Source organism: Chrysemys picta, chromosome 1, assembly GCF_011386835.1.
Source record: "Chrysemys picta bellii isolate R12L10 chromosome 1, ASM1138683v2, whole genome shotgun sequence".
NCBI lineage: Eukaryota > Metazoa > Chordata > Testudines > Emydidae > Chrysemys > Chrysemys picta.
The window spans coordinates 116577337-116601278 of NC_088791.1; the positions used below are offsets into that span (position 1 = coordinate 116577337).

The window sequence follows — 23942 nt, forward strand, 5'->3', positions numbered from 1 at the left end:
GAGTGAGAGTAGGTGTAGGCCAAATACTGAGCCTGACCCTCCCAGAAACTGAGCACTTCCTGAAAGGCACAGAGAGGACCTCAATAGGACCCAGGATATGGCAAGCTGAAATTCCAGTCTAAATGACTAATTATAACTACTTGTCTACAGTTGTCTACTCTATCAATACGGTGTGTGTGTGTGTGTGTGTGTGTGTGTGTATACAGCATTTATACCTAATGTGTTAATGACACATAATGAATTGTCTGTGCTTGTTGCAGTAGAGTAGAGGTTTGTCAGGTAGATGATTCCCTACCTGATATGGCAGCATCTCTAGTGCAGGGTTTTTCAGACTCCATCATCCTCATGTTGGCTCTAACTTAAATAAGATTGCAATGATCCCAAGGGGACGGTCTGCCCAATGAGAACAGCAGGAATGCAGAAGTGCCTACACCCTCTCCAAACTCTAGCACAACACTTACACTTGTTCCAACATTGCAGAATGTGTTAGCATGACCAGGGCCGGCTCCAGGCACCAGAGAAGGAAGCAGGTGCTTGGGGCGGCCAATGGAAAGGGGCAGCACGTCCGGGTCTTCGGTGGCAATTCAGCGGCGGTTCCCTCAGTCCCTCTCTTCCTCTTTGAGCTGCCGCTGAAGTGCCGCCGAAGAGGAAGAGAGGGATTGAAGGACTCGCTGCTGAATTGCCGCCGAAGAATGAAGTGGCACAATTGAGCTGCTGCCGAAGTGCTGCCGATCGCGCTGGAGCCGGCCCTGAGCATGACACCTCCTGAGCAGCACAAAAAGGCTAAAATGAGGAAGATATGTATATAGATAGATATTTATCTATCTATATCTCTGTATGAGAGGGAGAATACATGATGCAGGGTATGGATATAAAAACTTTATTGCATGGGATATGGGTAGCTACATTGTGCTTGAGAGACAAAGCCATGGAGGAGTTATGCAGATCATTGCAAGGATATGCCATTAAACATTTATGCCACAGCACATCATCATTTAAGTTGTTCGTACTTCTGAGAAAAAATGGAAATGTTTGGAAATACTTGAGAGCTTAAAAAAAAAGTATTTGTAGTATTTTTTGTTCCCCCAGTACACTTCAAAGTAAGTATATTCTGGGAGGGAGGGAATGGGAAAAGTGAGAAATTATATTTAATTTAAAAATTTTCATTAAATTTTCTGGTTGAAAAAAATCAAAATAGAAATTTTCAATTTTGGGGGGAATTATTTTGATCTTAACATTTTTTTCCCTTTCTCTTTTCCTTTCTCTCTCTCTCTCCCTCTCCCCCCCCTTTCAAAAAAGCAGAGGGAAGGAGGTGTGTAAAATGAAAGGAGGAGGAAAAGACTTTTTTTCCATCTGAAAAAGGTGGATTTTAAAAAGTGGTTTCCCCTCCTCCACAACTTCAAAGGGTTTTTTTTAATCAAAAACTTCAACCAGCTCTGTCACAGAGATCACTTTCCTACAGTAACTGCTCTATTGCTTAGTAACACGTTTGATAAAATGTGTATAGGTAATTCAATTGTCAAATCCTAATCAGGCTACAAATTAAATTCTGGTGAATAAGAGGTATAAAATACATGTATAATTAATTGATATTACGTGAACCTTTGTCTATTTGATTTGTTTACTATTTGATTACTAGCATAATGTCTGCTACATGGGTGCAAAGAGGTAACTCAATCCTGCGTGTAGGTTGCACATCTGCAGGAACCTAAAGTCAATGTCTTTAGACAGCCCCAGTCACAGGTTCTTAACTGAAAATACAGGTGTCAAGGCCTTTTCTTGTTTTCTTTCTGTCCGGGGGGAGCGGGAGTTAGCGAGGGGCACAAACACCCCCCAGCTTAGGACTGAGCCAGGGCCCTTCAGGTGAGAAATTTTTAAACAAAACTTGGAAACTGTCAAAATCCTCAAACCTGATGCAGAGACAAGGTCTGCAGGGAAACAGGTAACATGTTCCCACAGAAGACTGAGGAGATACTACCGGACCTACCTAAGCCTATCATTCCTCTCAAGACATAGGGCATGTCTACACTACAATCTTAAGTCGACCTATGTTGGATGTCCACACTACCCTCCTTCTGTCGGTGGTGCGCGTCCTCACCAGGAGCACCCCACGGACCGAAGAGGGGCGCTGTGGGGGGCTGAGAGCCAGGGCTCTCAGCTCCACGCAGTTCCCTGCCGGGAGCCCAGCTGCCTCCTGGGGCTTCTCACCTCCAGTGATGAGATCCACACCTAGAATCCGGTCAGCTGCCGTGCTCCTGGCAGGAGGCGGGGAGCCAGGAGTCTGGAGAGCAGCAGGGCTCCCAGCGGGGAGTGGGGAGCCCAGCCAACAGCCGATGTAAGAAACTCAGTGTCTGCACAGACACTGCGTCACCCTAATTACACCGATAGAAGCCCTACGCTTCTCATGGAGATGGAGTTATTATGCTGGTGTAGTAAGGCACTTACACCGACAGGAGCAAGGCTATACACATTGACATAGTTAGGTCAACATAAGCTGTCTTATGTCATCCTAACTCTGTAATGTACATCAAGCCTTAAGTAAGACAATGTGCATGTAGGTCTTTTTGTTATGTTAATCCCTTTCTTTCTGATTGCTATAATCAGATAGATAGACACTTTTTTTTTTGAAGACGCTGTTTGGTGTTCTTGCATTTACCCACTATGCACAGCTCCTGAAGAGAAATCTGTAGCAGAGGCCAAGTCCAGTTGGACCTGCTGTGGAAACATGATTGGTAAATGGGTGCTGTAGCCAAGAGACCCACTCTAAAAATGGGGTGACTTGCAGGATTCCAGTCTGAGAGAAGTGCGTATGCTGGGCCTGTCCCTTGAGAGGGGCGCCCAAGGAAAGACCGAGGGTCAAAGCTACAGCTAACCCTGGAGCTGCGACAGCAGGTCTTGGAAATTTCCATATCACAACATCCAATTTTCATTCTCCTTTTCCTTCTGATTATGGGTGAGTAGTCTGAGTCAAGATAGAGTTTCATCAAAATAATAATAAAAAAGTTATGTTGAATACTTCTACTATAATATAGATTTTCAGTGCATAGCATTATCATCTAAGCTAATGCATTACAGATTTTAGCAGCATATTGAAAAAACTATTTGTGGTTTTCAGCCTCAGCAATTTACAAGAGAGATTTTCATTCCAATAGTATTTCTATTCTGAAAGGAAGGGTATAAATAGTCATTAAATTATTAAATCAAATGGGTTTTATTTCTTCTATTTGAAAAAGTAGGGAACACAATTGTGTATGGCTTGTGGTGGCCGCACTCTGAAGTTATGAACGCACACTGCTTTTGCTGTTGTGCCCCCTCCAATCCCAGGACTCAATATTTGCATAGCCAATTTAACCGCACATCTTTTTATGAACACATGTACATGCTTATAAGTCAATATGTTTACTGGTCTTGTTTCCGATCTCACTCTAATGAAATGTCATATGTGGGGGGGAAAGGCTAAATTGGCTCACTATTTGCCTTGATTTATATGAGAAACTCCAAATTGTGCCTAGTGACTACAGAAGAGTATGGTACTGTGTCCATTGACTTGCAGTATGACCTTGGCCAAGTCAATTAACCTCTTTGTGCCTCAAAATACACCTCTATAAAATGGATATTATAAGGGGAGGTTTTCAAAGGCACAAAAGAGAATTAGATAGCTAACTCTCTTTTGTACCTTTGAAAAAATCTCCCCCCATATTGACCAACATCACAGGGTTATTGTGAGATAGCTTTGAGATCCTTGGATAAAATGTACTATTCAACTGTAAAAATAATAAGGAATTTAAAATAATTTATTTGGAAACTGCAGAAATGGTCATCTTTGGTTTTAATGACCACACATATTATTCAACAGTCCAGAAACCAAGGACCATTCTCCATCTGTTTCATATGGTGGGTTTCACTCCAGGTACCAGATAAGAGAGAGGATCTTATACCCTATGGAAAGAACTCTAAAATGAATGCCATTTACATGTACAGCTTACAGTGCATTAAATTCATTTTAGCTAGTTTTATTTTGTTTTGTTCCAGTGAATATAAAGCTCAAATTCTGCAGTGTTACTCATTGTGACTTTGAAACTGTGGCAAATCTCCCGAGTGGTGTTAAGATTGATGGCCTGAAGAAGCATGGCGTACTTTTGGAAAATGCCTTTGACGCAAGATGAGTTACAAGAAGGACAATCTGAGGACCAAGCGTCTTACTCTATGTATCATTTTAATCCTGATAGCCAGGTCAGTCTAGGACTTGACCAAATAGTTGGTGAAGGCAGCAGTGAAATACCCTTTTATGGTCCAGCATATTCACACGACCCCAAAGAAAATGAGTTTTTCTTGGATGCAGCAGAAGAACATTTATACAGAATAAATCCACCTCAAATTCCTCATAGGGATCTTTACTTTGGAAGCCCCACCTCTCACTGGCAGCAAGTCAGGTTGCCACCAACAATTGGCTTCAGACCTTCTTTGCTATCCGGATGTAGTGACCTCTCTGAGAATTCCTACCCCACATACCCCATTGGAACACTTTATGACTATGGTCCATATGGAAGAAATAACTTGAGTCCAACTGCAGATGAATTTGGGTCAGATGTGGAGAAAGAGAATACAAATCTGAATGTCTGTATAGGCTTTGAACATATAGACTATCAATATCCCGTTTTCTCAGACAACAATGCAAGCAGACAAGGAATGCAAGATAAAAGGAGAAATGACAGTAAATCTTTCCTTGTGAGCACTGGGGAAACATACTTAACAAACCCTCCTAGAGAATTGACCACAGGACCTGTCTGGCCCAGCATCTCTGCAAACAGCTCTGCAGACAGCACAGAGGTATGCGACAAATTTGTATGGTTGAAAGACTTAAAGATCTTGGTTTTGACTGTCGTCTGCCTTACATCTTGTGTACTCACCCACACCTGTATGAAGTGGATGAGAAATGGCTCTCATTCTTCACATGTCAATGGGCTTTGGATCAGGCCCATTGAAGCCAACTGAAAGAATCCCATTGATTTTAATGGGCTTTTGGAGCAGGTTCTAAATAACTACACATGAGGCGAGGCAGTGGGTAATCAGGCAGCAAATATTATTTTTTCTTGGCACTCAGTTTTTCCTGTAGTACTTTTATATGTTAAAGAGGAAGCTACCTTTATAAACAAACAGTACATTGATTCTTCTTGATGATTAGTTGGGAGGAAAGCTTCTAAATTTTACTTTCTTTGTAAAATCTCCTTGTATAAAATAATCTGTCTTTTCAGTCAGAAGAGAACCAAGCAGCCCATAAGAAATTACTTTAGAAGGGAAAGGAGACTAATAAGAAATGTATGTTGGCCAGATCTGGCCCCTATCTTACTTGTGGCTTACCGAACTTACACTTAAACGTGTGGACATATCTCTCCCCTCTGCCCATTAAAAAAGACTGCTTCATTGTTTAACATAATGGAACCAGTTTCTCTACTGATGTAATTGGTTTAACTCCACTGACTCTAATGAAACTAGGCCAATTTGGACTAGCTAAGGATCTGGTTTGTGGTCCAAAATGCTCCAATGGTGTATGTTACAGTCGTGCGCTTTTGGATCACTGACCTTGTTTGGATCATTGGACTGTTACTACTGTAGAGCAAATGGTAGAGCAGAGTATTGTAGGGTGGGCTCCCCCCAGCTTTTTTACCGAGGTAACAAAAAATCTATAATAGCAGGGCATTATGCTGAATCTGTTTTGCTGTGTGGCCAAATTTACTATCTCTATCCCTGTTCAAGCTGACTTGTCCTAATCCTGAGATTTGGCACAATGGCTATTTTGACCCCAATCTGCTTCTTTTATGTATGTGTATTTTTTAAATAAATATCTTTTACTGTAACTGAACAGGTCTTCAGAAGTCAGATCTCTTGATACTCTCTGGCTCTTGCTGTCTTTTTGAACCAAGTTTTTTCTCTTTCTCTTGCCTTCCTTCAAGTGTTCAGTGCTCCATTCAGGGATACTGGGGCGGGGGCGAAGGGGGGGGGGGAAACAGGGTCTTAATTTTCTTGTCTTCCAGGTCTCCATTTCCCTTTCTGATGTTGTCCCTCCTCACCCTCCTCTCTTCACCCTTTCCTTTCCACAACCTGACACATTTCCCTTCCTCATAATGGTGATTCCCACCCATCTCTTGACCTTACTCAAAGCAGAAGGTGATGAACACCTTGCAGGATCAGACCTTGGGGAGTAAAATTGACTTTTATTATAGACCTCAGTCAAGACTCCAGTTCAGACCACTTCACAAAAGCTAAGAATCACACCAAGGTCTGGAGTTTGTGGTTTGTGCCTCTCTCTGGTGTTTACAGGCTAAAGAAAATCTATTCCTCCTCAGACAGTAAGACTGTGGTTGACTGCATAGGGATTTGATGGTGGATTTTAAAAGGGTGAATTAACCATTTCTAATTAATTTGGTGCCTTTCCTCGTGGAGGTCCACAAAGCACATTGCAAACAGTATTTGCAGCTAGGAGCAGTGATACTAGGAAAGTCCATCTTTGCCCTTGCATTCTCAGAGTTGAACATGCTCATTCACTCTGTGAGAACAGTGCATATGCGTTCTGGACACATGTAGGTGGTATGAGAGGACAGAGCATTCTAATTGGGGATGACTCTTCAGAGATATCAGCTGTTGAATTCTGCACTCAGCATGTGCAAACTGAGTTTTTTCTAAGGCTTCTAACTTGGCCAAATGTGGGCAGATTTCCATGGGAACAGCAAAAGATCATCTCCCTGCCACATTTCAAGTCTCTGCCCCAAAGCATGCAGTTGCACGTGCTTCTTAAAGAAACAGTCTTGAGAATTTTTTAACATGGACAAAATGTATTTTTCCCTAATTCATTTTTGGAAACAACTGAACCATTTTGGCTGAAACTTTTTTGGGGAACAAAAGCAGTGAGGCACAAAGACGGCATGGAAAACTTCAGCCTCAGTTTTTAAAGTCTGGCAAAGTTATGTATGATGCAAACCTGCAGCCAGACCAGGGCTGCTCACATAGCTGCCATGACTCCCCCTTCCAACAGAGCCTGCAGTAACTCATGGCTCAGGGATGCTGCAGCAACTCAGCTACAGTGACTTATCCCTTAAGCTGACCCTGCAGTGAGACAGCACTCAGGTTTGCTGCAGCAGCCTATACCCAGTCAGGGCCCAGGTCATATGACCCCCAGGCACAGGTATTTCACTGACCCGGCCAGAGCTTCAAATTAGTCTGTGCAACAGCAGTACTCAGCCAGGAACCTTTATGCTTCTGCACAATGTTAGACTTCCTAGGCTTCCAGCCTTTCCTTGATCCAGTTGCTGTTCCTGCCCCAACCTTGACCTAGACTTGTTCATGGCCACTCCAGCCTTGTCCATGCCCTACTCCAACTATACTCCAGCCCTATTACTGACATGCTCCAGCCCTGCACCTGCTTCCTGACCCCCAGACTCTGACTTCCAGCTGGCTTCGACCTTTGGCTTGCATCTGGACTCCGATTAGGATCCTATTTGGCTTGTTTACGGACTCTGACCTCATTCTGACCCACAGCCTGTCCCTAGCCCTTAGTTTCAGCCCTGCCCTCAGCTCAGTCTTGATTCGACCCTTGTACCTGTTCTGGACTATGGCTCTAATCACCAGTTCTGACCGCTGCGAACCCAGAGCCTGACAGGCTGAAGTCACTGACCCTAGAGAAACTTTTAAAACCTTGATGTTCCATACAGAAGACTACAAATCATAATATTTTACAAATAGAAAAAGAAAATTAAACTATGGACTGCTGAGCAACATAGTGCATTGAATTTGCTGAGTTACCAATGAAACCGTTTGATACTCCAGTGGATGATTTATGCTTACTAGAGTCCCATCTAAATAAATGAAATTGTGCTGAGGTGTGAGGATTTAGCCCTCATGGAACCTATTGCAAGATCAGGCTGCTGAACTCACTAGATGATTCAGTTTTCCTTATGTAAGTAAAGTGAGCTTTATTTCTTCGGGTTTAATTTGGGTATTTTTAGCTTGCAGGTTGGTCTATCCAGCTGGTTGAAGCAGATCAAGGGAGTAATGAAAGTATTGCCTCCTTTTGCAATGGAGTGCAGAAGTAAGTAATGAAAAAACGTTATTCAACCAACTATGACATTTATCTCGCTAATATTAATTGGATGATTATTTCTACATTTCTGAACAATACCATAATTTCAATGTCTTTAAATATGGAAAAACTCTTAATTTTGGTTTAGAGATTAATATGAATGAGAAAGTGTACTAGAAAAAATATTTTCTCTCCTTGCCACCCTCTTTATTACTAAGAAGTAAGTTGACCTCTTCAAAGCTGATGTTTTTCAGTGTATTGAACATAAAAGATGTTTCATGCCACTTCTTTGACCAGCTCTAATGCCTCTGGGGTTTGGGGCAGGAAACTGAAAGTTGGCTGGGAGCTGGTCCTGATACCGGAGAAGTGTTTTTTTGCTGCCCTCATGAAAACTCTGTTTTGGCCAAGTTTTAAAGTTTTGGATAATTACCATCTGCACATGGATAGTAGAGCAGAATTGGCACTTGTCCCTTAATAATTTTCTAAACAGTTCATCTGCACTGCATATATTGCCATACCTGCAGTTAGGTGCCTGCCTGCTCACCTACTTTCCTTCAGCAAAATACCCTCTGGCCTAAGTAAAGGTGCACTGGGCTGGGAGCCTGAATGTCATGAGTTCAGATTTCATCTGTTCCATTGATAAGCCCTGATTGTTGAGCATAAGCCATTCATTAATGTCTGAGCACTCCTCTCCCAAAGCTGGGGATAAAACCTCAGAATCCTGATACCTAACATTCCACTTTTGTCTAGAAAACAACTGTGTAACTCACTGACAAACTGTGTTACATTCCACTCCAGTGGCTGTTCCACTTAGAGGATAATAGGCTATTACTGCTACCAGGTACTACCTTAGTGTTCCAACCCTGCTGAGCGATAGAGTTGGGCTGTTACCATCCCATATGATAGAATTTCTTTTCTTCTTTCTTTCAGTTTTCTTTTTAAAAAACTAGAAATTTCATTTTTTTAAAAACAAGAACATTAAGAAATACAAGATTGAAAGTTGCCCATACAACCTCAGTTGAGTCCCAATATTTGTATTTATTATGATAAAGTCTTTAATAACATGGTCACATACTATTTCCCCCCCAAAGACCCATTTTAGGTATTTAAATATATATTATAATCCATTTACATTTAGATATTGAGTCAGTTTTTTGCAAGGCCTGTCAAGACCTGTCTGCATAAAAATGTCTTTCTAATTCATCTTAATGGCTCTGAAATTAGCTGGATATATTTTTAGCTCCATGGGGGGGTTGTACATCCCCCAAACATGCTGCATCAGAGATTTCTCTGTTTCCCTTTTTTCATAGTGCATCAGTCTGACTCCAAGCCCCATTCTAATAGCACCAGATTCATAAAGGCCTATTCCACGTGACATACTTTCCTGTCAGATACTCAGATTGTTCTGTCCAAACATTGTACATTTAACTTTCCACTCCAATTACAGGAAAAGCCTCCTATTGATTTTCTGAATTAATGAGTTTATTTACAGCGTTAGGAAGGTTAATAGAAATAAAACTGTTTCTACTTGGCCATAGCTTGTTTTGTGTGTGTCAGTGGCAAACCCTTTCTTTTTGTTTTATCAAAATAAGAACGCATCCTCAGGAGATAATGTCACGCCAAGGAAAAGACCAAGAAAAATCTCAAATAGATTTGCACACAACTAACCCATTCAGTCTTAGGCCTTGGCTACACTTACCCGCAAGTCCGACGGCTGGAAATCGAACTTCTGGGTTCGACTTATCGCGTCTAGTCTGGACGCGATAAGTCGAACCCGGAAGTGCTCGCCGTCGACTGCGGTACTCCAGCTCGCCGAGAGGAGTACCGCGGAGTCGACGGGGGAGCCTGCCTGCCGAGTGTGGACCAAGGTAAGTTTGAACTAATTCGAACTAAGGTACTTCGAACTTCAGCTACGTTATTCACGTAGCTGAAGTTGCGTACCTTAGTTCGAATTAGGGGGGGTAGTGTAGACCAAGCCTTATTGAGCTTCCCCCAAGTCCCTAAAGAATCTTAGGCTTGGTCTACACTACCCCCCCTAATTCGAACTAAGGTACGCAACTTCAGCTACGTGAATAACGTAGCTGAAGTTCGAAGTACCTTAGTTCGAATTAGTTCAAACTTACCTTGGTCCACACTCGGCAGGCAGGCTCCCCCGTCGACTCCGCGGTACTCCTCTCGGCGAGCTGGAGTACCGCAGTCGACGGCGAGCACTTCCGGGTTCGACTTATCGCGTCCAGACTAGACGCGATAAGTCGAACCCAGAAGTTCGATTTCCAGCCGTCGGACTTGCGGGTAAGTGTAGCCAAGGCCTTAGTAACTGTCAGGTTTTATAAATCAGAGGCAAGATATATAATTCAAACTCTACATCATGCAAACTTACAGCTCCAGCTAGTAACTCAAGTAGAAACTCATTATATTTTTCTCCAGGTAATATTTGTACAGGTGGCAACCCATAATTGAAACATTGCATTGTACACATATCAACTTGAAAGCCGTTTCCATAATCTCTTGACCAGGTTTCTTGGTACAATTATGGAACAGGCTTTAGCAAATGTTCTTCCACGGATAGTTTCAGAATCCTTTTTCAAATGAGTTTGACACTAGTGAAAGATACCAGATTGACAGTCTCAAGGTTCACTGCTATGAGTGTTGAATTTCTTCAACTCCTACTGACTTCATCAGGAGCGGAGTATACACTGCACCTCAGAGGAATGCTTAGCATCTTTCAGGATCAAACCCCTGGAAATGATAGTCCTCTATGCACAGCATGGGCAGCAAGCAATACAGATTTTTCCCAGGCTGCCAAGCCTCTGTACCTCAGCCCTGACTTGGGAGTTGAGAGGATAATTAAGTCTCCAGCATTCAATCTTTGTCATCTATACGGAGATAGCTTCAAGGGTGAAGCTTATGAGAGTGGAAACTGTGATGTGTACATGATCCACAAACGAAGCTACACAGGCAACTACTTTCATATAGTCACCAAAATGGCCTTTTTATAGAATAATGACTTCTGTTTCTAGTATAAATCTAGCACATGTACTGTAGGTAGTGTCACTTTCCATTATACCACTGAGCTACCATATTCACTAGCTTTTCATTATAAGTAATACACTACTTCATTGTAGAATTTTCTTTGGAAACCTAGAAATGTGTATGCAATAAAAGCAGAGTTCATACTGGTGTTTAAATGAGTGAGGAACCAGCTCTGAGACGTAATATTAGAAATAACCTTATAATGAAGAGATTTATACAGAGAACTATGCCACAAAATGTACTGTAATCAGAAACCATATAAAATGCTACCAAATCAAGATACAGCTTGCTGCTTAAACACAAAAGAATGCAATGTGCTTACTAAAGAATATTTGATTTTAGTTACTAAAATGCAGGTCAATTAGTGAAATGTGAAACCTAAATTGGTAGGCTATGTACTCCTATCTGATGCAGTATAGTGTATTTGCAGGTTCAATCTCAGCTGAGAACCATGATGTCTCTAGGTTTCAATGGCATGCCAAAGGGGACTTGAAATTGACCTCTGGTAATTGGAAGAAGAGGCAGTATATAATGCACTTACTTAGTATCAGATTTCCCTTTAGTGACTTGACTTGGTGACTAGAACAGGTTTCCTATAAGCATCTACAGGAGTTTCCTTAAACTTAAATAAGCGAAGCCTATATTTTTGGTGATGAAGGTTCCAGGTTAGATCCTAGAGCTGGTTGAAAACAGAGAATTTTTTGTGTGTCAGATTTTGCACAGAAAATGTTTTGACTAGCTGTATTCAGTCTTTGCTGAGGCCTTAGTATTTGTGAGTTTATGTGCCCAAAGCTAGTTACACTGTCTCCTTAGAAATCTGTCATTAAGAAATTTGCTTTAATAGAACAAGACGAGAGTGAATATGTAAGAGCAAAATCTATGGAACTTGGAAATTGTAAAGAGAATAATAACACAAAATTCTGTTTACAGTGGTAAGGCTTCTTACCAAAAGGTTTACCCTGTGATCAAACCTAATAAAAGATCATGATGGCAGAGTCCTCAGTAAGGGTGATGATATTAAATGCAGGTGGAGAGATCATGATGCCAATCTATATGCCTCACCAGAGCCACCTATGATACAGGACAACAGAAAAGAGAGAATGAGCCATTAACCCTGTGGGACTAAGTGGTGTGTGCTATTATGAAAATGAAGACTGGGAAACACCAAAGGTAGACAAGAATTGTTAAAAAGCGATTGGCAAATGTGGTACTGATTATATATGGAAAACATATAATGATGTACAGATGAGTGGATATTGGCCAGGAGGATGGACAAAAGGGAATTTCTATGCCCTTACCAAAGAAGGGAGGCATAATAGAGTGTAGTAACGATTGTACATCTCCTTGATGTTGCATGCAGGCAAAATGCTGCTCTATATAATCCAGGATCACATGCAATAAAAAATAGAAGCAGGAATGCCACCACAAAAAGCTGGTTTCTGAAAGGGCCAAGTCACATATGATCAAATAGTGAATATCCATAGTCTCATTGAAAAATGCAGAGAATATAATCACCCATTGATTATGTGCTTAATTGGCTACTCAAAAGTTGACACCATCCAACATGACAGTTTGTATCTTTGGCAGACAAAGCATCTTATTGAATTTATTACAAGTCTTTACCACCACCAGCAGACTGCAGTGCAAACAGCAGTAGGCAATGGTGAGTGGTTTTCCACTGGGCAAGGTGTGAGGCAACCGTTTATTTAGTCTCCAAGCCTCTAACATATGTATACAGGATTTATTATGAGATGAGCCTTGGATGGTTTGGACAGAGTGGAAGGAGCTGGGATTTCCATTAGTGAACATCTCTTAGCTAACCTCAGGTATGTTGATGACATGATGCTCTTTTCTACAACCACCAATGCAATGGATGTTGGACTCTATGAAAATAGTTTGTGTGGAATATGGTCTATTCCTGTATGCGATGAAAACAAAGTGCTTATACCTTGACATGATTAACAAAAATGAAATGCAAGTGGGCATCAGGATTAACAGACAAGCTGTAGAGGCAGTAGATGAATTTAATTATCTGGGATTATATATATCCAACCAAGGATGCTGTTCTAAGGAAATCAGTAGAAGACTGGGGATGATTCACACAGTTATGGTGTCCCTTAAGAAACTGGAAACATGGCATCTCAAAATGTATGAAGTTGTGACTTATAAAAAGCCTAATTTTTTTTCCATAGTGATTTATAGATGTGACTCTTGGGAAGTTAATGCTGCTGACAAGAAGAAAATTGCAGCTTTTGAAATGTGGTGCTGGTGAAGACTTTCTTGCATATCCTGCAGATAGGCATTCATCTTTTTTTCTATGTTAGAAATATTGTTGGAGAGAAGCAGACCCTGATATCAGAAATCACAGTCGCAAATGTATATACTTTGGTCCCATTAGGTACAGAGATGGAAGGGGAAGGAGGGAATCATAGTAGACGGCAACCAGTGAGGAGATGGATGAATGGTGTGTGGCAAATCACTGGAAGGTCACCTTGCTGAGTGCTTGAAATTTCGCAATGGATTGAGAAGGCTTCCAAAAATTCTGCTATGATGTCACCATTATTCGGACATGAATAAATGGGTTTACTTAGTTTAACAGAATACACTCATTGCACCATGGTGAAATTATTTTGATCACAATACAGTGATGTCTCTGGCTAAACTCCCTTTGACTTTAGTGGGATTAGGATTAGACCCACACAGTGATTCTGTTCATAATATTGCATACTGTAATCAATGGCAATTTTACCAATGGTTCTCTTATGTAATAAAACATGAAATGGGCAGCGGTTATCTCACCGAGATGTCTGACAGAAGTAGATTTGTTCATAGCATCAATGTACCCTTCATCAGCATATAATTTTTTTTTCTTAATATCTAACTATACTACTGTTTTTGGCATATTGAGGTAGTTTTGTCTCAAGTTACAGGAGAGCTGAAATATATAAATGTATCATATGTTCTCTCCAGAATCAGAGATGCATATCCTGCTTTTGATTTGACGACAAATACTGGGAAGATTTGGAGTGTCACAACAACATTATCAGATGAGATCCTTTGTAAATCAAAATTCAAAGTTAGCATTTTGACAAACTGTTCATCTCCTCCACTGCATCTTACACCATGTGGTAAGTGCTTTGGGTTTCTTTAGCCTTCCAGAATTCAGTTCTTCAGTTCTACTAAAATACACAATTTTTTTTGTCATCTTGCGAGGTACTTGGTACCATTCCATTTTAATTTTTTTTTTTTTTGGAGCGGGGGCCTGGGTGGGATTGAAAGTGCCAATTGTTTTTTGTTTTGTTTTTTCCACGAGAAATATAAAAGAAAATGACAATTTTGCATGAAAAACAATTGGCATTTATTGGTCTGATCTAAATGTAAGTAGTTTAAATATTTTTGGCCCAGATTCACCAATATCATCTGGCTTCTTTGTGCTACTTTAGTTTAACGGGTTGGTTAAACCAGGCTCACAGCTGCCTTGTATCACTAAGGCAGTACAAAGCAGCCAGTGCGTAAATGTGAATCTGGCCATTTTTATTTTTAGGGCCTTCAGTTTGATTGTGAGCATTTAATTTTTGTGTCTGCTCTCCGAGAGGTCACTAAAACACAAATGGTTTTAACACCTTAAACTTTAAAATGAACGTTTTAATTTTTTTTAGCAGTAAAGAAATAGCATGAATGAAGAATTGAAATGAAAATCAACCTCTGCTTGGTGATTCGGATTGTTAGCTGTGAGCAATCAGATTGTCACAGAAGTTTGGAAGGAATTATTTACCCTATGTGCTGCATTGCACAATTGACTAGGTATATTGTGGGTGATCTTTGCCTTCATTCTGAAGAATCAGATACTGGCCATTGTTAAAGGGAGTGTATCAGACTTGAGACACCAATGATCTAGTCTGGTAGGGCAAGTCCTTTATGCCTATAAAGGCAAATTTAGTTAGTTATATTGTGATTTGCTTCCCAGAATTCACAATCCAACTATACACACATCTTTTTTGATTTTGGATCAGATCCTCAAAAATAGGTGGGGAAAAAGAAAATTGCTGTGATGGAAAGTGGCCTAAAAATTTGGAGCAGAGTTATGGAGGAATGTAACTACTAGAGTAGATTTATTGTGAGCTAATTGCACATATCTTCATATCATTGCTGTGCCCAGCTACTATTACGTATGGCTACATGAAATGGATGTGGCTGGTTGCAGTGACAAACAAATCTCTGGCATATCCTTGGGTCTTGTGCAGGCACAGAGCCTTAGTTATGCCCTCTTTTTTTGCTTTAGGTTATATTCACATTTGAGAAAAGCACACATAATTTCAATAGGGAAAAACTGAGTTTATAGATTTCAGTGTGAATAACTAGCTTTTTGGTTCTGCCATCTCTGATTCAGAATTGATAAGTTTATAATTCTAGATTCCTGTTTCTTTCAAAACCGGGGTGAGTTCAGTGTGTTGCTGGGATTGTATAAATGACAACCAGATCCTCCTCAGAGCAGGTGAAGCCAGAAAAAAATAATTAAATAAGGTGTGGTTCATTCTAATTCCTCTAGATGGAGCTATACTGCAGCAGAAGTTAGCAGTCACACTGTGACTCCCATTTTCTCTGCTCAACAATATAGCCAGCAACTCTCTACCAAGCTGCTATTAATTTTTCTTCTTATCTTTGTTTACAGCTAGCTGTATTGTCCGTAACTTCGTTGTAGAGATTCTCCATTGCACAAATCAATATCCATCCCAAGAAGAGTGTTTTCTAAGTGTTTATGGGTCTGATGAATTTTTGCAAAAGTAAGTATCGCATTAAGAGATGGTATTAGATCATATAAGCTATGCACCTGAATACTGAAGTACTACATTTGTAAACAAAGCAGATCCAAAGGGAGAGATGCAAAAACAAGGTCATGTCACAAATCTTAGCTCCCACCTTCCTCAAGCCTTGGAAGGTATTTCAACCATGGAGTTTGGTTCATGCCTATCCCAAATTGTGCTTATACTGTGGGGTACTGAGAAGGGAATGTGGTGTAGAGAAAAAAGCATGGGACAGGGAGTTAGGTACTCCTGAACTTGAATCTCAGCTCTTCTATTTACTCCCCGCATGATCTTGTACAAGTTATTTCACCTCTCTGTCTGCCTCAGTTTCTTCATCAGCATCTCTTTTTTTTCCAATGCCAAGGTTGTGTTGGGCTGAGCTGTCTGTTTCTCCATCCATAAAATGGGGATAACATTACCAACTTCTTATTGCAGGGACGTTATGAGGATGAGTTAATTAATGTTTGTGTAGCTCTTCAAAGATGTATACTACTGAATACATGAGAAGTGTGATTATGAAAAGTTGCCTAGTGGGATGGTGTTTCTTTCCATCAGTGTGGAGTAAGTGAAGACACCCAGATGTCACTAAATGTCAGGTTGTGAAGAGAGAACATACATGGCAGAAAGATTTCAGAGTAGCAGCCGTGTTAGTCTGTATCCGGAAAAAGATGCTCAAATAAATTTGTTAGTCTCTAAGGTGCCACAAGTACTCCTGTTCTTATCCAAAAAGGCCCCCTTCTGCCATATCACTAGCCAGGAACTTTTGAACTTAGAAACTGCTTGAAGTTGGATGATGATATACACATGTACTGTAGTTGTGAGGGAGAAACCTATAAAAACTACTACTAACTGATTTTTCATGTCTGTGATGAATTATATTTTGCAACTCAGGGTGTAGGGTTTAGTCATTTAGACCTTACCGTGCTTGACTCTCCAATTGCTTACACCTGCATAAAACAAGACAGTACTGTTACGCTGGTGTAAAACTGGAACAAGTGAGAGGCAAATCAAGCCCATTACCTCCATTACTTGATCACTCTGTTGCATAAGAGAGACTGGGCTTGTTTAGAAGAGAAAAAAAAGCTCTCTCATTTCAAACTAATTACTAACTAAATGAAAATAACAAGTAATTGTACTGAGGATGAGCTCACTGTGTCTCAGTACAGTGTACAGTACGTTCTAAACAGTTTATTTTCACTTTTGGAAGAACTCATCAATAGGGAACCGCTAAATTCCTGCATTTGCAGAATCTCTGCACGTCTCATTAGCAGTGAAACAAGGTCAATAATGTTGTCAGCTGCTCGCTTTGCTCCTTCAGTGTAGTGCAAAAGGCATTGAGCTGCAGTTCTGGCCTCAACTGCTGTAATTCTATGCTATGCTGTGCTTTCAACTTCCGCTTTTTCCTGGCTCTTCCTGATCATCGTCAGTGTCCTCTAAACGAGATCTTGAAACCCTAAGCCAAACTCATCCCTAGGGCAACTTAATGTGACGCCTGTGGGGTTACTTGAAGGATCAATTTGGCCCTGTATCTGAGATGTCTGTGACTGTGAGCTGCTCTTTCCCCACTCCCTTGTTGTTAATATAGATGTAAAATGAGAAGTGCTCATGCAAAATTCTTCTTAGAATACACGTCAGTGCTGAATTCCAGAATAAGCTCTCCAGATCATGTTTGCAGTGCTCTTTGTAGCTGTGTTAGTCCCAGGATATTGGAGAAACAAAGGGGGTGAGGGAATATCTTTTATTGGACCAACTTCTGTTTGTGAAAGAAGCAAGCTGTTGAGCTACACCAGTGGTTTTCAAGCTTTTTTTTTTTTTCATTTGTGGATCCCTAAAAGATTTTGAGTGTAGGTACGGACCCTTTTGGAAATCTTAGACATAGTCTGCGGACCCCCAGGGATCCATGGACCACAGGTTGAAAACCACTGAGCCACACAGGGCTCTTCTTCAGGTCTGGAAAAAGTATTTAGAATGTCACAGCTAAATACAAGGCAGACCAGATTGTATAGCATAAGTAGTTAACACATACTCTTAAGAGACCATTCAAGGTGAAGTGGTCCATTAACTGATCTGCACAAAAAGAAAAAAAAAAGAGAAAGGGAGTGAGGGGGCTTAGGGGGCTACAGATTGTTGTAATAAGCCATAAATATAGCATCTTTATTAAGACCATGCTTTTTAGGGTCTACCAAAGTTGTGAATTTAAGCTCCCATGTCTGTCTTTTGAAGATCTTGTGCAGGCAGTAGGTGTTTTTTGTCTTTATTTTTCTGTGAGAGTTCATTTGAGAGTGTAGTAATTGTCTCATTTCACTCATATAGTTATTGTTGGGGCATTTAGTGCACTGAATGAGGTACACCTTGTATTGATAAGCATGTGTAGGATCCATAGATCTTGAAAGGTGTGTTGGGGACAGGGTATTGAACAGTATAGCAGTGGAGATATGCTTGCAGGGTTTGCAGCTATTGTTATGGCAGAGTCTAGTGCCACTTTGATGTGTCCTGGTCTGTGGGGAGCTTGATTCTGATGATAAACTTGGTAAGGTTATTTGAAGGCCAGAAGGGGGGGGAGCAGGAAATATTTATTTCAGAATGTGGTCCCCACAAAGTATGGGTAGCAATTGTTTGATGATACCCCATATGGGTTCCAGTGTGGGGTGACAAGTAGGGGTATGTCGTTGGAGGATTTTTTTTTAAATCTGTATTGAGACAAGATCTCTCAAGGAATTTGGTGGCCCATTTAATAATTTTTAGCTACTTCTTTGGTGGAGTGTCCTTGGTTGGTGAAGGAGGTTTTAAGTATGCTAAGGTGTATATCCTGGATTTTCTCCTTGGAGCATATTCTGCGATATCTGAGTGCCTGGCTGTAGATAATAGATTTCTTTGTGTGTTTGAGGTGGTTACTGGACTTCAGTGTGGTGATCTGTGGGTTTCTTGAATACAGTTGTCTATAGCATTCCTTTGATGAAGTGTCCTAGAGAAAGTTTGATGGATGCGGGGTGGTGGTTGTTAAAGTTGTGGTGGAAAGATATAAGGGCATTTAGGTCATCTGACCAGAGGCTGAAAATATCACTGATGTACCTTGGGGATATCATTAGCTATGGGTGAGGATGTGAAAAGGATGTTTGGGGTGGATATCTGAGTGTTGTCTTGTAGATATTTGAGATAGGCAGCTATGCCATCATTGTGAGGAATGTTGGTGAATAGGGAGGTGAAATGGATGGTATTCTGAGGGGCATTGTTAAAGTTGCTGAGTTTCTGCAGGATGTCAGTTGTGTCCTGGAGGAAACGAGCCCTTTGTGTGGTGAGTGGCCCTTTGAGGATGGTTTTTATGAGTCCTGATAGTCCTTCAGTAAGAGTCCCAAGGCCATATATGATAAGTCTACCTGGGTTCCCTTGTTTGTGTATCTTGGGAAGCATGTAGAAGGTCCCTGAGTGGGTTCATGGGGGAATGAGGTCGTAGAGTTTCTCTTGGAGTTGTTTGGGGAAGGATTTGACAATACACTTAAATTCTTGGGTGAATTGTAGTGTGGAGTCTTGTTTGTGTTTTCTGTAATAGGTCGAGTTTTCTGTAAGAGTTGTCAATTGAGCGCATTAACATAGTCATCATGGAAACCTTGTAGCAGTAAAGAGAATTGTGTGCTGCTGTTTCTTTCTTTGTCATTACAGTTCAGTAGAACCTAAACATAAAGCCAACCCACAAAAGAGTTCATATAATGCACATGCCTTACACCATGGTGTTCGTGAGCCAGATGGCATCATGAAGTTCTGTAAGAGGTTTCCATTTGTTATCAGATTGAATTGTATTATAGAGCAGCTGATTCCCCATGTAGCAGAATCTGAAATACTTGATGATGCCTGGAATCAATTAGCTTTAAGTGAATGGAAGTGTTGGGGGAAAAGAGAGAATACGTACTACTGTGTTAGCTAGGAATAGCATGGCACATGGCATTGCCGAGTAATGAAGATGAAACAATTTATTATTCCCCCTTTGTGTGTGTCCATTATCTACCGATGTTCCCCTTGGCTTTTTCTTATGAACCACAGTGGAAACCTGGATTTCAAACATCCCCAATAGTTCAGGGAATTTTATACTGAGGATTTAGGTTTATCCCATAGGTAATTGGTGAAATTCTGATTTGGAACCATGCTCCAATTCTGGTCTTTAACTTAGATCTCCCTAGGTCAAAAATTGTGAGTTGTCACAGGCTATGCAATTTTTTTTCCTTCTTGCATTTCTCTTGTCAACAAATCTGTCTTGCACCATCTCTAGAGCATTATTAGGATTAATCTTAGTTTGTCCCTGCCTCTTCTCTCATATTTAGTTATTTCTTTCCCTCAGCCCATCTTGATGTACTGCAATTTCCCCTTCTATGATCTTAATGTGTTTCTATATGTCAAGGCTAGGCACCAGCTCCGTGGGTGCTCCGGGGCTGGAGCACCCACATGGAAAAAATGGTGAGTGCTCAGCACCCACCAGCGGCCCTGCCGATCAGCTCCTCCCCTTCCCTCCAGCACCTCCCACCCGTTGCGATCAGCTGTTCAGCGGCAGGCAGGAGGCAAAGCAAGGGCAAGGCACGCTTGGTGGAGGGGTTGGAATGGGGCAGAAAGAGGCGGGCAGGGGTGGAGCAGGGGCAGGAAGAGGAGGGGCAGGAAGAAGTGGGGGAGGGTGGGGCCTTGGGAGAAGGGGTGGAGTGGGAGCGGGACCTGGGGCAGAGTGGGGGTTGAGCACCTCCAGGGAAATGACAGTCGGCACCTGTGCATCTAGAACCCAGAACTCTCCAGTTCAAAGAAGTGGGAAATACTGTTCTACATTCACTAGCTTTCCTGTACATTTCCAAATATTATTCACTTTTGTGCTTCTGGTTTTCAAAATTCTGCTTAGACTTGATCTCCCTTCCCTCTCTGAGTATGTGTATGTTGGACCTGCAATGTGTAATTTCCAGCTTGAGTAGATATACAAGTGCTTGCTCTAATTGAGCTAGAGCACTAAAAATAGAAGTGTATCCACAATGGCCTGAGAAGCAGGAGGGGCTACATGCCCACATACCTGCCCACGGTAAGGATTGTACTCTGGTCACCTAGCTCGATCCCACCGCTTGCGTCACTGCAGCTACACTATTTCTCGCATGCTAGATCTATCTCTGCATTACACCTTCCAGCTCACCTGTAGACATACCCTGAATCTCCTAACTACCTGTTCAATTCATTCCATCAAACTTGACCTCTTCTTTGTTTCTACCTTTTTATTTCTTGCCCTGTCCATTTCTGCTAGCTGAAGATCTTCCCTGTCCAAACCACCTGTATTATACCCTTTGTTTAAATCTTCCCTTCAGACTGTCCTTTGCTTTTTTTCCTCTTTGGCTTGTGAATAGATGCCTCGCAAAGTGGTTTTATGATGTCCTTTATGAAAGATGCCGTATAAAAATAAATTATATTGGGGGTTAAGCAGCTTGTGTTGAATAATTCATGACTCCCACTGCCAGCCGCAAACCCAAAGCAGCTCTTGTTATGTGCCAGTAATGAATCAATCTTCCTTGCAAACTTTCTGCCTCTAGAGCTACAGGCCGCTTGCTCAGAGCATTCCAAAGTGCCTAGTAAAACATACCACATTGCTATATAAAAAGATGTTTATTTTTTGTTTGTTTGTTTATTGATCTGGCTGTTGTCAATAAGAAGAACTGACTGCAATGCACAACCAGCAAATGAACATAGTCCAGCAGTTTTTATAAATGTTACTTTAAAGTTTCCTGTCTTTTGAAGGCAGGAGGGTTTAAGTTTGCCTTTAGTAGGTTGCTGAATTCTGTCTTCATTCTCCTATAGTGTATTTGTGTGTAATTATCTTGCTCCTAAATTCAGCGGTCACAGTAAACAGAAATGTAGAATAGAAATGAGCATTTCCGGTCTATAATTTACACTCTCACGCTTGCTTGTGACCTTATTGATGACCCTTATTTATTTATTTATTTATCTTTTTTTTTTTTTTTTTTGCCTTGTTAATTCCAGTCTCTGAGAATCAAGACCTGAATAGAAACTGGTTTTCCCTTCAAGTGAAGTCTAAACTATTAATTATAGGAAGGACAGAGGTATATTTGTGTAGATTGGGATCATTAGAAGCCTGCATTTTGAGGTGAATATGTTCTTCATAAAAATAAGCCTCCATTTTCTCTTGTCACTGCAAATTAACCTTCTCATACAGTGATGCTGCTTCAGTGAGGATTTTGGGGTTTTTTTTGTTTTTTTAAATAAAATTTAAGAGATTGCCTAAGGATTCAGAAGTAACGCAGAAAGAATTTTATATGATTGAAAATGAATGGTGTTGCTGGGGATGCTGAACTGGGAGTCAGGAGACCTGGACTCTATTTCTGGGTCTGCCACTGACCTGCTTTGTCACCTAGGGCAAGTCACTTTACTTGTTTGTGACTCTTTCCTCTGTCTCTGTCTTGCCTATTTAGACTGTAAGCTCTCAAGGGCTTGAGCTGTGTCTCATTAAATGTTTGTACAATGCCTAGCAAAATGGGACCCCCGATCCCAGTTGATGTCTGTAGGTGGTAATTGTAATACAAATAAGATGAAAGGGGATTTTCCAGTATGTGTCGTGTTTATTATAATGTTGTGCTTCTTGTACAATTCAAAACACTGTAAAAATACTAACTAATCCACATGACATCCCTTTAAGATGACTGTTTAATTTTTATCTCCATTTTATAGGTGGGATAACAGCTGCACAGAGGGCCAGGTTTTGTGGGGTGCTGCAGCCCCTTTATACTGTTCCAGGATTGGACCCTTGATAGTCTGTCAGTCCATGATAAACTTGTGATAAATAGGAGCTGAATACTACATCATCTATTTTATGGACAGCTACATCTATTTTTTCTTATGACCTAAACTAGATTTCTAACTTGATTACGTTTTCCTCAAAAGTCATTAACCTGCTCCATCTATTCATTCATGCTCCAATATCTGCATGAATAAAAGGCTCCTCTCCAAACATTTGTGCAAAACAAAATCCATTCACACTAATATTTGCAGAAAGGAAAACTAGAAAATTATAGGAACATGGTCAAGAGATTCAAGATTGATAAATATGTTATGTATAATTTTTGCGATTGTTCCACTAGTTGTAATAAGAGGGGAGGTGCAGAAGTCAATGGTGGAATGCCAGGGGAAAAGTGGGTGTGAAGGTATTTGAAGGAGGAGTATGAGGATGTGCGGCCTATAGGAAAAGGACTGTCATTACAGACTTGGGGCTGGTAAAGGGATAATGAAGACAAGAGTAGATGGTGACAAGGGAGCAGTGAGGCAAGACGCATGGGCAGAGCATCAGGGCTTGATGGGAAGTGACAAGAGAGGTGTAGGAGTAGGTACAGCCATTCAGAACCCCAATGGTGAGGATGAGGAATTTGAACATTGTGTGGAAAGAGAGAGGGAGGCAGTAAGGGGGCGCTGACGACAGCAGTACAGATATTTTATTATTTCAATATGATAGCTAGTGCTTTTGCACTCTAACTTTCTTACTTCTAAATCTATACTGTATGCTTTAACATTAAGGAATCTTGCAAATGTACAGAAGCACTGTCAAAGGACCTTGCTCTAGGTATTTATTTCGTCAGATGGAAATAGATTTCTCCTTCTGTGACCTTCAATGTGTCTGTCACAAAATGCCACTTCTGCAATTTTACCTTTTGTGCCTGGAAATGGGGAGCTTGTTCTTTTTCCTAATTACACTGTGGGATAGGTGTAGAGCATTTACTCATAGAAGTCAGAAATCCCCAGAAATTTGAATCCTTTGTAATTATCTCCGACAGCCATGTACTGTGCTAGTTAATGATTTAAAATTAACCTTTGTTTTCTATTCAACACCCCCTTGTGAGACGCAATAGTTCCTAGTATGCTATGTGCACATTCTATAAGCCCCTATTTCTGTCATAGGTTCATAGGGCCTGTGTTTTAATAAATCTGATTTTAGCCCCTCCCAATAGAACGCTCTTAGATATGGATACACCCACTTTCCATCTGAATTTCATGCCTTCCCT

General features: G+C 41.0%; 1 protein-coding gene across 2 annotated transcripts in view; it reads left to right on the plus strand.

The window, feature by feature from the left end:
* Nucleotides 1-23942, plus strand: part of PIK3C2G (phosphatidylinositol-4-phosphate 3-kinase catalytic subunit type 2 gamma) — a 305535-nt gene that overhangs the window by 4363 nt on the left and 277230 nt on the right. The window contains exons 1-5 of one of the 2 annotated variants that reach the window (XM_065567972.1): nucleotides 2819-2953; nucleotides 4033-4830; nucleotides 8004-8086; nucleotides 14081-14238; nucleotides 15783-15894. In XM_065567972.1, the coding sequence (XP_065424044.1) occupies nucleotides 4129-4830; nucleotides 8004-8086; nucleotides 14081-14238; nucleotides 15783-15894 (1055 nt within the window). In that variant the 5' untranslated portion in view covers nucleotides 2819-2953; nucleotides 4033-4128. Of the gene's footprint in view, nucleotides 1-2818; nucleotides 2954-4032; nucleotides 4831-8003; nucleotides 8087-14080; nucleotides 14239-15782; nucleotides 15895-23942 lie in introns of those variants that run through there. The other variant, XM_065567969.1, reaches the window with a different exon arrangement.